The following is a 14,959-nucleotide window of genomic DNA, read 5'->3' on the forward strand; positions in this document are numbered from 1 at the left end:
GCGTGCTGGCTTTTTTATTTGAAACATGTTTGCTCAGTCTGGTTTAGAGAGACAAACTTAGTGAGCTATTTGGTTTTTCAATTCTTTCATTTTGACAGTTTCAAGATGTAGGCGTTACCTTGAATGAGCAGTTCAGTTTTTGGACATACAGTCTGCTCACACTTATGTGATATCCAGATATGAATTATTTCAGGAAGGCACATGGAACCATTAAATCACCTGCTTGACACCTTTGACAGACATGAATGTTTAAAACTGGGGTAAAAAAAAAAAAAAGTCAAATTGAATCCTTCACACCATTATGTGCCACCTCTCAGATCTCCTCTCCTTCCCTCTCAGGTGTTTCCCCTGGGTATGATCTCTGTGTCCTTTGACGACTGGGACTACCCGCTGGACACGCGGGTGCGCGATGGGGTGGGCATCATTTCCTCCGCAGCCGCCGCCATGCTGCGGGAGAAGGGGGAGCTGCCAGAAGCCCAGAGCAGCTGCTACAGCACACCGTCAGACAGGAGCCCCGGGAAGCTCCCACCTAGCGCCCTGCGCAGGTCTGTGTATGTGTGTGAGAGTGTGAGAGTGTGAGGAGATCAAGGTCTAGGGACTTGCATAACTCTGCTCGTCTTTGTAGCTGGGTGTTGAGCCGTGTTACATAAGTCTTTTTAATGCACTAATGAGAGGGCTTGAAAAGAGAGAAGAAGTAGAGATGACAAAAGTGTTTAACACTGTGATGTCTAATGACATTTAACACTATTAGCCATTGTGTACATGGCTACTCTGCTGCCTTAACCGAGCGACAATGAACTGAACTTCAGGCAGACCTCTGTGTTGTTGCTGCCTTGTGTTCACTAGACCCTGCGTGTGTGTGTGTGTGTGTGTGTGTGTGTCCGTGTGTTCTATGTGCGCACCTTACTTCACATGACTGGGTGTCATTAAGTCTGGATTAAAGCAGCTTTTACTAGCTTTGTTCTCTCTCTTTTTTCTTGTTACGGGGCTCTGTGGCAGTATGTGTTGTAGGTGTGTGTGTGTGTGTGTGTGTGTGTGTGTCTACATGCACATATGCATACTAGTATGAGTGTATGTACTCCTCTCTGAAGTCTCTGTGATGAGGAAACAGTCAAATCTTTCATACCAGAAGGGGGGACAAATGTGCCCGCACAGACACACATTCATACTGAACACCCACAATTGTAAAGGCACAGATGCAGAATCTGGTAGCAGCTTTGCTTCCTTTCAGGGTTTTTTGGTGTGATATTGTGACTACATCTTGAATATGAGGTATTCAGTGGCTAAAATATGATTATTAATTCAGACACTGATACAAAACTGACTGAATACATGGAGGTCAGGTTGCTAGGCTCTGCACATCTATGATGACTTATGAGTTGTCTCATTAGAATGAGAGCCACAGTGTGATTTTCACCAGTATGGCTTTATTATCCCATTTCTCTCACTTATTAGCCTATTACAGTATATATCAAAGCATATACAATACCGGCGTTGTTGACAGGTTGATCCAATATAACTCAGACCTCAATAGGAGCGCCAACTTTTTTCGGAATAATCTTTTCCTCATTCTGTCAGAGGTACCTCATTTTAACTTATTGAATGTAATTTGCATATTTGTCAAAACAACTGCAGCCAATTTTTGTGATAATATACTGACAGGTTGGATTCCCCTACCCCGATTTGCAAGTGGCGAGGGCTGTGATCAGAATTCTGCATACATTAGTCTAGATACAATCTTGCCGCAGTGTGTATAAACAACGTGAGGTGGAGAGGAATAGGACAAAATAATCTGGCACTTAAAAGTCATTATCAGCCCCGTTGGATTCCCCGCCATTCTTGCCTGACAGGCATGAATATCCCAGACTCTAGTTCAGCTTATGTGGTCTTCACAATGGCACAGGGTTTTATTCAGGTTTGTCCTGGTAGTAAATTTCGAAAAGGTTATTCTATTTGATGGAACCACTGTACCATGCAAACCCCTAAGCTGTCACTGTTTTCTGAAAAGATGCTCCCTGCCACAATACAGAAGTTGGGAAGAGCCTCCCCTCGTTCTTTATTCATACCTTTAGAAAGTGCTTACACAATGGCTACCCAAGCACTTCAATAAGAGGAACATGTTCTGCACATACAGTAAGTGGACCCACATTTGAAAGAAGCTATTTGCAAACGCAGGTCTTCTTTTTTCTTTCCCGGTCATGTGGCTGATGCTGCTATTAAAATGGACATTGCATTTCTGGGCAATGCAAATAGTTTTGCATACAGTAATATAAAAGCCGCTGAACCCCTTTTTAATGTAAGTAGACATCTTGTTTTATTGACATCACACAGGATCACAAAAATGACAGGAATACATAAATATGAATGTATGAGGAATGATCTGCCTGTTTCACATGCCTCAAAAACACTCCAGCCTCATCCGTTTAAATCAAAATCTTCTCCCCAAAAATGGTAACAAACCTGAAATAGGAGGAGACAGCAGTTTCCCAGAATAGACTGCAGTGTTTCCGCTATACAGTATGTATTCAGCTGTGGCAATGCACTGTGACAAGGGCATCACCTGCTGAACCACGAAACATTTTCAAACACAAAACCTGACATGTCACTGATAGCATTTCAACCTATAATGACAAAGGCAGGTTCATGTATGCAGCACAGAAAAGTCTCTTTATGTGTAACTTTGTAGGTTTATGTTTAATTATTTGTGTTTGCTGAGAGAGGGTCTACCCACGGCAGAGCTGTTTGGGATTCTTGCAGTGCCTGCATGCGAGGGAGACAGGGACCTTTTATTTACTCTTTACTCCGTGTGAGTGGAGCCTGCTTCAAAAGAGCACAGGCCTGTTTCCAAGTCTTTGTGAAAACAGATGATTAATGTACCTCTCTCTAATCCACTCTCCAAACAACAATATATGTGTGTCGGAGTACAATTATTATAGTTTTCACCTGCAGGGCGCATGTCAAACAGCACTCCAAAGATTCTCTTCATGCTCTGATCTGCTCACACAATCTTAGTCTCCTTTTTAGAACTCTTTGTTTTAGAGCAGCGACACTGTGAATCTGTGAACACTGAAAGCATTGTTTAAATGCATCTATTAAATGTGTGTTTAGTTAGACTCCTTTCTAAAATGCATTATGAACATACTTCTAATGCATTACAATCTACTCATAGCATTGTATAATTATAATTATACACACGCATATATATATATATATATATATTGATAATCCTTTATAACAATAATGATAACACATTATACATTTGTATTGGCTTGTAGGATCAAATTTCATAAGACTTTATAATTGCTGGTTACTCACTGACATTCTTCACTTTACTAAAAGCAAACAATGACCACTTAAAGTGATTAGTAGCCAGTTTGTAATGAATCATATTTGCTCGTGCTTCAAGACTTACATGACCTGCACTTAAAGCACCCATTGACTACTTAGAGTAACTTATGATCACATTAGTATGCATTATGACAGGGATTATAATAAAGGAAAAAAACTCTGGCAATTATAGTAATACACTATGATCTATGCCAAACAAATATGTCATTATTATAAAATGCTTTATAATGTGTTATGATTGCTATTGTAGAGCATTGGGAATTGTAATATTATAATATGGTTCAATATGAGTGCTTATAACTATAATAATACAGTGTTATAAGAAGATTGTAACATATTATAAGTATGTTTAGAATGCATTGAAGACATGGGCGTCATAGAAAGTGCTGCCAAAAAAAAATATATATATATATATATATATATATATATATTTATATAAAGGTGGACTCATGCGCCAAATTCAAAAATGTTTGTAAAGCAGATAAAAAGCTGCAGATCTTTGACGTTTTAAATATTCTATTTTAGTCAGTTGATATTTCAGTCACACGGGATTAACCATGGAAACCGTGTTTGACACTGTGTCGAAATGAATCAAACTATTTGTAATAAGACAGAACACAAGGCATCTACAAACAAGGTGTGGTCTGTTTTGGGCAGCTGCTGTCCCTCGTGTTATTTGGCCTTTTTAGTAAACTTCCCGAGACCGGCCTCTTTTCCCCCCCAGTGGGAATTCTTGCTATCATCCCAGTCTCACCACTCAGAACATCCTCGCCTTCTGAAAATGGTTTTACTGGAGCAAGTGTATTCTTAATCCCATATCACTGTGAGTGATACTGGTTCATTTACTCCTCTCTACTGCTTCACTTTAGCGAATGTGTAAATGTTTCAGCAAAGGATCTGTTTGCGTATGCAAGATAACTGTTGAGAGTAAGAGAGTGAGGGCAGCCTTGTTGCACCAGTGACTTGTCTTTCAGGCGTATATCTGTGGAGAAATCAATGCAGAATGCTGATTGGAGAGATATGTGGCCTCTGACTCTTCCCACTCCTACACACAAAGAGATGCTCACACACACACACACACAAACACTCAGGCATGCATGCACACACAGTGGGTGAAGACAGCATTGATTTGAAGAGGATACTCTTGCCGTGATTATAGACTGCTTTACTTGTTATTTCAAATGTATCTGCTCTTGTGCACACATACTCACAAACACTCAAACAGATGCAAAACAACAGCAAATAACAGCTTCCTACTCTCCCATTTGTTTCAGACACATGATGCATGTTTGGAATGAAGGGCGCGACTTATCCTTTACTCCAGATGGTTACCAGGCCAACCCCAAATTGGTTGTCATCGTCCTGAATAGTGAAAGGAAGTGGGAGAAGGTAACAAATGAACACAGTGTTTTTTCAAAAGAGCACGGAAATTAAAAAGTCAAAACACTTTAATGAAGATGGTGTCCCTGATTTTGTTTTTCTGTGTTTTGCACACACACACACACAGATGGGCCGTTGGGAGAACGGGACGTTGTCGCTGATGTTCCCAGTGTGGCCGAGGTATAACTCCCACGGGGATGAGGATGCAGATGAAAACCATCTCTCCATCGTCACCCTGGAGGAGAAACCTTTCGTCATTGTCGACAATGTGGACATCCTCACCGGCACCTGCATGAGAAACTCAGTGCCCTGCCGCAAGCATGTCAAAGAGTAAGTAGACAAAAAACGCCATGTGAACAAATACACAGCACCAGCCCACTGCTCATACGGGCTCAATGTTGCTAAGAAAACGCTCAAATCCCTCAACTGGAGGTGGGTCAGGAGGTCAGACGGGTATGGAAGTCCTTGATATCAGATGTCAGTTTCCTCCACTAGTTGAACTAGTGTAAATCAAAATGCTCACTGCTTAACTAGTTGGAGTTTTTTGACTTTACTAGTTAACTAGTGAGGCCTTAAGTGTTTATTAGTTGAATTATTGAAAGACGAAATACTCACTAGTTGCATGGATGTCTTACTAATTAACTGGTGAGGCTCAAAATGTTTACTGATTGACTAGTTAACTAGTTACACACACTTTCTACTAGTCAAGGCGAAAATGCTGACTAGTTGACTTGTTGGGGTCTATTCTGACCTAACTAGTTTGACTAGTGATGTATGACAGATGCAGCACTTCACTAGGTAACTAGTAAGGTCAAAACAACCCCAACTAGTGTAACTAGTGGACATTTTGGCCTGTAGTTGTTAACTACTAAACATTTTGAGCTCACTAGTTAACTAGTGAGGTCAAAATAGACTACTAGTCAGCCTTTTAAGCTGCAACATGCAGCCATTAGTTACCTAGTTACAGTTCCTCAGGCCAACACGGTAACTAGAGCGCAACATGCAAATGGAGAAGGCGGGATAATGACAAAATCCTTCGTCCTGATTGGTAGGTATTTTTTATTTTGAACTGGAGCCTCATTACACGTTTCTTCCCCACCGCCAACTAACTAGTGAGCATTTTTGATTTCACTAGTTTAACTAGTGGAGGAAACTGACGTCTGATATCAAGGACATGGAATATATTATCAAATCGCATTCCTTGTTCTTCTTATTTGACTAAATAAGGTGGAATCAGCAAAGTTGTTTGTTGATCTCAGGAAAGCATTTGACACTCAATTAGTTCCCCTGTAATCTTCCCACTAGTCTTTTCTACTTTTCTGTAGAATAGAATGATAGCTCTTAAACCGGCCTCAATTTGTCTCAGAACATCCTCGTCAATCAGCTGACCTTTGCTTGTCCACTTTTGTTCTACAAGGCTTCATACTGGGCCCACTCATTTCTACTTTATATAATAATGACTCATCATCTGTTTGTCCTCGAGACTGAAATCCAAATGTATGTGGCTGACAATCTAATATAATCACATGGTGGTGCTGAAACACAAGTTAATACTAAACTCACAATCTCAATGGTCCATGTTAAAACTTGGTTGTCACTATATGTTACCAAGACAAATGGGTCTTGTGTAGCCTTGTGTGTTTTGTCAGGAGAAGAGATGGAGGTGTTGCATTGTATACCAATCACATTAACTGCAGCTAATTTCAGATTCATATATAACGACTCTACAAGTCAGCCGAGGCGGCAAAGATGTACATCAGTGATTTTCCACTGACATTACTCACTATTTTGCGTTCTTCGTCAGTGTTGTACAGGAGTAAAACTCTTTTCCAACTTCTGTCAGAGAGTTTAACACATACCGGCAAAGTACTTCCCATTTGATTCATGGATAATCAGTTCTGTCAGCATTAATAATTAATTGCTCTCTGTTGCTGTCAGCTCGCTAATGCCAATCTGTCGGTGTACTTGGTTTTTGTTTCTGCTATCACTGTAATTGCATGTGTTGCCCATTGTGCTCTTTGTTTAATTGTTCCATTAATTCAGTGTGATTTTTTGTGCTGTTTTTGATGATACAATTACTAATTAATAATTAGTAATGCTGCTGTTTCCCTTTGTGGTAAATAGAGACACATTAAAATTCTCATCTCATTGATGTTCTGCAAGGTTGCATGATTTTTAAATTTTGTTTATATTTGTACTCTTTATTTTTATCTAATTTTAGACGACTACATTATTTAAGATGTGGCCAGATGGAAGCAAATAAATCCAGGAATGATTTGATTCATATCAGCAACTGAACACTTCATTGTGAAATGTAACCACTATAAAAAAACGTAATGTTGACATTTGAATATGACTGAACCAGAAGAATTTAAGTAATTCACATTGAAAACCATTTATCTGATTGTCTGTGGTTTGAAGTTCCCTTTGTGAAATGTTCAGATTGCAATTTCAAAAACCTTGATTTGGATGTAAAATGTAAGTGTTCAGGGTTCAACTTCTCTTACTTGGATTACATGACTGACTGAGCATAGCCCAAGGTTCAAGTCTGACTTTTCATCTTGAATTTTGTTAACTTCCATTTTTAGATAATCTGAGCAACTTGAATATTGTTTTCTGTCTTTTTATGAATTTACTCTCTGAATTTGTTCGCTTGACAATTACTTAAAAAAACAAGTTTCTGAAATTGCACTAGAGCTGAAACAATTGTGAATTAACTGATTTGTCAAATTATGAATTAATGTTTAATAACTAATAATCATAATTCCAAAGATTCCCTCTTTTGGCTTCTCAGTTCTGAGGATTTGCTCGTTAGATCAAAACTATCTTTAGATTTTAGAGAGTTGGACGGAGAAAACAAAAAGTACTCCCATTTGGCGTTAAGAAATTGTAACAGGCACTTTGAATTATTTTTTGACATTCTATCGACCAAACGATCAATAATCAATTAATTGAGAAAATATTCTGCGGATTAGATGATAATGAAAATAATCGTTAGTTGTAGGCCTAAATTAAGCAACTCAAAATCAGCTAGTGGAAGATGGTTCTCAAAGTAAAACATTTCAATGCCTTACATTTATTGTTTTAGTATTCAGTAGTGATTGAGGTTAAACAATTTGTTGTTTAGTTGCTCATAAGATTCAAATCTTTATGCCCAACGTTGGCTTCCATTCTAGGGATGAAAACCAGCCTTTTGGTTAACGCACTTACAGTTATGTCTATGAATGTGCAGTGTCCCTGTTACAGAAAACGACAAATAAATACATAAATCCCAGCTTGAGCTGTACCTTGAGACAGAAAATGAAAAGATGTTTCATGTGGGACGCAGCCCAACCTTTTGTCATCTCCCATCTGGACTACTGCAACTCCCACCAAGCCAGGCTCCTAAAGTATTCTGTTCAGCAGCTACAAACCCGCCGCTGCAGCCTGCCCTGTCTGCAACCTCCCCAAGTTCTCCTTTGTCGCCTCCACATATATCCCCCCCCCCCCCCCCTCCCTCCCCACAGGCTGCCTGTGGCTGTTCACATCAAATTGTAAATGCTGGTCCTGGTATTCAAGGCTCCTTCGGGAGTCGCACGGGTATATCTGCGGGCAATGGTCTTACCGTATTCGCCAGCCTGTGCTCTGTGCTCTGCTACAATCAGCCACTTAGCCCTCCACTCCCTGCGGCAGCTACGTCATCGTTTCACCTGGCGTTGACTCTTCTCTCTGCGGCTCCCCAATAGTGGCATGTCCTTCCCACTTCAGGCGGGACGGCACAATTACTCCAGATTTTCTATTGTTAAAAAAAAAAAAAAAGCCTTTAATCCCCTGAATATCCCCATTTCCCATATCCTTATTCTGCACCTACTGTTTGGAGAACACTTCTGTTTACTTAGATTCTATAGTCATTAGCATATCTTTATCAGACGTGATCACTTCAGGATCACAGGAATATTTCATTATCTGTTGTGTGCACTGAGTCGTTCGCAATAACAGCATCAGCTAATGGAATGGAAAATTATTTATTGACTTTGTTGTGCTACCTCATCAAATGTGGCTATTTCTTAATGTATGTATACAGTTTAATACCTCACCACTCACCACCTCACTGCATATTATAACACTTTCTCCACTGAAACAATAGCAGTGGGCTGAACGGCTTAAATCATCCTTTGTTACAAATAATATCAGTTCCTACAGATTGAAATTCTTATCACAGTGAAACTAGATTTCAAATGTATAAAACATACATTTTTTAAAACCATTTTTTGATTCATTTGGCCATTTCATTTAAAATTTCCCTTTTCGTTTGTCGTTTTTTTCACATCTACAGTGTAACTGTGTTACATATTCTACATGTATGTCGTACGCTTTTAGGAATCAGCCCAGCCCTCTTATAATATAAATATAATTGCACTCTCCTTTTTGAAAATCACTTCAAAGCCGGTTTATAGTGGCTGAAATGTTTTGCAGGCCTTCTTGAAGCAACGCAGAGATATTTCTCAAATAGTCTGGAAAAGTAAAACTTTCTCAAAGAAGCTTTCCTTGAATTCTTCTACATGTTGGGTTTTGCTCCAATTATCTGCAATATATAGACACTTCAATAAGAGCCTCTGCATGACAAGAGCATTGTTTCTCTCTGCTAATTTCTACAATTTAGCTCACATCTGAGCTTATCTGTATACAGCTAGTTCAGAGTACATAAGCATTAGTCATAATTGCTGCAGGTTTATTTGCCACTTGCTCAGTATCTGCATCTGCATCTTCTGGTTGATATCTTGGCCGAAACACAGTCCAAATACTCAACTAAAATCCATCTTTTCTCCAGTATTCTACTCATGTCCAACAGCATTATTGTCATGACTTCAATGAATGTCAAAATTTCTACCAGACAATAGAAAATAGTTCCATTGTTCAGGATAGCAGGATAGGATAAAACAGGATGACATGAGGACCACAGGGAAAGTGCAAAAAACTCAACTCTAATTACTCTCTTGCAATATTTATTTACTTTTCTTTTCAACAAACAGAATCCACCATATTAAAGCCCGTGTGTCAGATAGACCCGAGAAGATGCAACACAACAACTATTGAGTTTCTGACCCATGTAGTCACGACACTGTAGGCACGGACAATTAGACGACTGAATCACCGGGCATGAAAAGTTTAACTTGCGACCCGATTTCTCAACCTTCCTGAGAAGCGATCGCCGTAGAAGTCTCAGCGGTCACAGGCCAAGATGGCTAGTCTCTTCGGCGCCTTCGTTTAGGTTAAATTTTTTCCCCATGTCCAGCCATCCGTACGTTCATCCATGCGTACATTCATCCAACCATCCATAAGTGCCACATTTACTCAGTCACTACTTCCATTTTATTTTTGTGTGTTTGTTATTACAAAAGTATGGCATGAATCAAACAGATGTACTGTATGGGTATCTCGGGGAGTCTGTGTGTTTACACAGTGACATAAGGACTCAGCTGGGAGAGCTAATGTATACATTATGTGCATTGGAACACCTGGGGCACACTCTGTACATAGAAAGACTCACACACAAAGATGTTTGTATAAATACTATGCCATCTTTCTCACACACACACACGCATTTGCACACATGCACACGATGCTGTGCCGCAGATACAGTCGACTGCTGCTAAAAGACTTTTTAATCCTTTGATGATTCAGTTCTTTGACAGTCGTTCTCTGTGTGTGAACTCCTCAGTTCTTTATGAACTTTCTCCTGAATCAGCTAACATGGCAAGTGAAAAGGTCACAGAGTTACGCTTCCAGTTCATACATGCTACAGTACATCAGAGATGCTTGACACGGGAGCGAAAAAAAAGTTTTCATGGAAATACTTTAAAAAAAATGCTGGTGGAGTTTAATAGATTATGAGTATCTTTTGATCCTACAATTCAGTTTAGTTCACAGCTCCGAGGTCCTCGGAGAGGGCTGTCACAAAAGTTTACTGTAACATCAGTTTCCATTGTCTCCTGTCTGTTTGGCTGTTCAGTGTATGTACAGTAGGTAGGCTGTGAGTTTCAGAGAAGTATCCCCTTACGGACGTAATCAGTGAAACACTTAAGAGGAGGGGAGAAAATGACAGCGTAAAGAAACGAAGAGAGAGACGCTGGGAAGGACAGCTGATATTTTAATCATGTAGGTTGGTTGTTCTGCAGAGCCCAGCTCTATTTTAAGCCCAGCAGCATCTGCTCAGTACCCCTGTGTTTTCAAGCACTGAGGGAAACACATACACACACACACACTCACAAACTCCATATAAGCTCTCTCTCTGCCCTTCAGCAGTATTCATGGTTACTCTGCACTGTCATAATTTACAGTTTGATGGAACCACCAGATATGGAGCGAGCAGGCGGCAAGAGTACAGTTACACTCACAATCCGCACAATCGCCTCTAAAATGTCGTCTAATGTAAATAATATGACCTAATTGTTGATTGTGTGTGTGTGTCTGTGTGTTGCAGTAACAGCACAGCAACAGGAGGTTCCTACATTAAGCAGTGCTGCAAAGGTTTCTGCATTGACATTCTGAAGAAGATAGCCAGGAACGTCAAGTTCACTTATGACCTCTACCTGGTCTCAAACGGAAAACACGGCAAGAAGATCAACAATATGTGGAACGGCATGGTTGGAGAGGTACGTACGTCCTACATGTCTCTCTCTTAGTACCATACCATATCGGTCTGTAATTATTGGGAAATATCAATATGCTTACTTGCCTTCTTGGAAGATGAGAAGATCGATACGTATATGTATTGTCTTCAACGGCTCTCGACATGGAGATAGCAGCTAACGGTGCTAGCAGCTAATGGTGCTAACAGTGCAAACAACGGCAACAGTGCTGCCGGGCAACCATAGGGCGGGTGCTACGCTTCCGTGATGACGCAGTGGGTCAGGACTACGTTATCAGTTGGTCCCACCGTATGAGCGCAGTGCATAGCGGCAGCGATTATCTAGCCAATTGCACTACAACACACACAGAGGGAGAGCAACCGCATTCTCTGCTCAGGTAGACTTTATATCTCCTCTTTACAGAGCAAATAGTTGTTTGTTGATATATTAACGGTCTGAACTTTGAATTTTGCACCTTTTCAATGACACATTAGATATATCATTCAGTTGCATAATGCCAACTGACATTTATATTGACTGTATTGCTTGTTCCTTCCTACATAGAGTTTTTATTGTTTTTGGCACACTCAGCCTTAAGCCCATTTATGTTTTAGATAACAGTGGAGGCCTGTGGCACAGAGTAATACGCTATATCAGGCTTAAGATACGGAGACAAAACTAGTTACAAGAATCAATTCTGTTGGTTTTGGGCATTTTATGGGATAAGAAAAAATTTGAAATATCTCCAGTCAAACCACCTTAACTCACAGGATTGGAAGCTTCTATCGCTCTTTAGTTGACTCACACATATTTTAATATACATTGTGACATGAGACTAAAAGATATAGGATGTAATAATGGTTACAAAAAGCTCATTTGTCATCACTAAGTCACACTCTTACCTGTAATTTATATAGTCAATATTATTTCTCATTGGTTCTTTAAATTCCATACAATCAACTATTTAAGAGCACAGATCACACTTGGTCAATATCGTTTATCTTTTCTGGAAATTATTTACTCAACCCCAGATTAAGCTAGGAGGGAGCGCGGAGAGCAAATGGGTTCTTCCTTGGCCTTGGCTTCACCCTTCCACCAAATTTCATAAAAATCGGGCCGGTAGTTTTTCCATTATTCTGTGTCAAACAGACAAACAAACCGAACCGAAAACATAACCTCGTTGGCGGAGGTAATTAAAGCTAAGTGCTGTCACAGTAAATTCCCTAAAGGTTGAAAGTGAAACATAAAACGTCTGATAATGGAAGCTGACAATATGATCCATAGATTGTGGTCATGTTTATGTGAGCAGACCACTGGGAGCCTTTAGACAATTAAATAAAAAACCATAACATTTTACTGCATACTAAAACCAACATCTTTATGTGCAGAGTCTCCGTCTGTTAGAATACATTCAGACAACCAGAAATGGTGGAACAATGAACAAGACAGCTGTATTTTTACTTTTCATCTGATATGGCTGAAAATGCCCTCCAACCACAGCTGACATTCTGAGCTCATAGCCTCAGTCACTGTGATATTTCACATCCAAAATAAAAAAGGAGGAAACATATCAAAGACAAATTGTTCGATGTTGTCCAAATTTTCACAGAGCTGACTATATTTATATGTCAGTGTAGGTGGTGAGTCACGCACTCACTGTAACTATTCTATTCTCTGTCCACCAGGTGGTGTATAAAAAGGCGGCGATGGCAGTCGGGTCATTGACGATCAACGAGGAGAGGTCGGTGGCCATTGACTTCTCTGTGCCCTTTGTGGAGACGGGCATCAGCGTCATGGTGTCGCGTAGCAATGGGACCGTCTCGCCTTCTGCCTTCCTCGGTAAATCCATCTTTCACTTTTTTTCTTTCTTAACCATAGGTTTCTTCTTTTGTCTTTTTCTCTGACTCTCCCACAGTGAGCCGACTACGGGGAGCAGAAAACAAAGGGAGATGTTCACATGGTGGCAAAATCCCATACATAAAATGGAATATTTTAATCAGACAGTATATGCTGGCCAAATTCCACTTGTACTCTGACTTTATCTAGGCCTCAACACCCTAAGCACATTAATATTTCTAGCGGAGCGGAGGAAGCGGAGTGTGCCAGCTGTTTTTCAAAAAGTCAGCTCAGACAAAGCTTCCTTGATAATATCCTCTCCTCCTCTTCCTCCTCTACCTCCTCCTCCTCCTCCAGTGGTTCAGATGACTAGAAACTGAAGCGCTCCTCTGTGCTCGCCTAATGTCTTGTATTGTCATTGGAGCGAGACAGGGAGCGAGGGGATGTATTGGACCATGCGTGTGTTGGTCCCTGTGTATCAAGCCATGTGTCAGTATATGTGTGTGTGTGTGTGTGTGTGTGTGTGTGTGTGTGTGTGTGTGTGTGTGTGTGTGTGTGTGTGTGTGTGTGTGTGTGTGTGTGTGTGTGTGTGTGAAAATGGGGGGGAGTGTGTAACACTGCACGAATATATGAAGATGTTTGCGTACTGAATCAAGGGTGTGTGGAGAATAAATGTGCTTTGGCCGTATGTATGTTAAGGGGTGAATGCTTTGTGTGTGTATTTATATGAGAGCACATTGTATGCATGTGTGTGTGTGTGTGTGTGTGTTAGTGTGTGTTGAGCCTGGGCCAGGGTATCAGTGACGGTTCAGTATCCCTCGCACTCGTATTAGAGGCACCTCAGCGCACAATCTCTCTGGGTTGGCTAACCCTGGCAGTCACATACTTAGACATACAGTGACACACACACACACACACACACACACACACACACACACACACACGCGCGCGCACATACGCACGCACATACAATTTGTCTGGGTTCAGCGTCTCTGGCACTCATCCCGCTCTCTGAACTCCTGTCCTGCTACACACCAAACACATGCAGCCTCACACTCTCACTCACACACTCTCACAGATCACATACAAATAGATCACATACACATGCCCACAACAGGGCACATGAGATCACTCGTGGGTTTGATTCTCCTCTCTCCCCCTCTGTCTTTCTCTCTCCTTTTCTCTCTCCCCCTTTTCCTCTGCCGTCTCCCCCCCGCCCCAGGCCTCTCCCTCTCTCAGCTCTCATCCAAGGGAATAATGAGAAATATGGAAATGTGCTCCGTCAAACTCTCTGTGACTAACTCTCCCTCTCCTCCCCTCCCTCCCCCCTCTCTCACTCCGTCTGCCTCCCTTTTCTCTCCCTCTCTGTGTCTTCCCTATCATCTTTTCCTCGCTTTGTCTGCCCCTATCCTGCCTGTTCTCTTTTTTTGACGTCTCCTCCTTCATTTCTCTGGGTCTGTCTCCCCTTTCTCGCCATCCCTCACTTTTTTATGCGTCTCCTGCTCCTCCACTCTGTCTCATGAACTCGATTTCTCTTTAACTCTCTCCCCTCCCTTCCTCTCTCCCCCCTCTCAGAGCCCTTCAGTGCATCAGTTTGGGTGATGATGTTTGTGATGCTGCTCATGTTCACAGCCATCGCCGTCTTCCTATTTGAGTTTGTCAGTCCGCTGGGCTTCAACCGCAACTTGGCCCAAGGCAAAGGTAGGCTGACACGTACACAATCAGGTATATCACACCAATCGTTGCTGCCAGGCGCAAGAAGCAAAGATCCAAGCTTCCCCTGG

At 41.1% G+C, this 14,959-nt stretch overlaps 1 protein-coding gene across 1 annotated transcript in view; it reads left to right on the forward strand.

Moving 5' to 3' along the window:
• grin2ab (glutamate receptor, ionotropic, N-methyl D-aspartate 2A, b) overlaps positions 1 to 14,959 on the forward strand; it is a gene marked incomplete at both ends in the record, with an annotated part of 90,098 nt that overhangs the window by 64,111 nt on the left and 11,028 nt on the right. The window contains 6 exons of the mRNA XM_079159322.1: positions 340 to 545; positions 4,623 to 4,737; positions 4,856 to 5,058; positions 11,192 to 11,363; positions 13,025 to 13,178; positions 14,751 to 14,876. Of these exons, the coding sequence (XP_079015448.1) occupies positions 340 to 545; positions 4,623 to 4,737; positions 4,856 to 5,058; positions 11,192 to 11,363; positions 13,025 to 13,178; positions 14,751 to 14,876 (976 nt within the window). The remainder of the gene's footprint in view (positions 1 to 339; positions 546 to 4,622; positions 4,738 to 4,855; positions 5,059 to 11,191; positions 11,364 to 13,024; positions 13,179 to 14,750; positions 14,877 to 14,959) is intronic.

This window comes from Pholis gunnellus (genome assembly GCF_910591455.1).
Source record: "Pholis gunnellus genome assembly, chromosome: 5".
Lineage (NCBI taxonomy): Eukaryota > Metazoa > Chordata > Actinopteri > Perciformes > Pholidae > Pholis > Pholis gunnellus.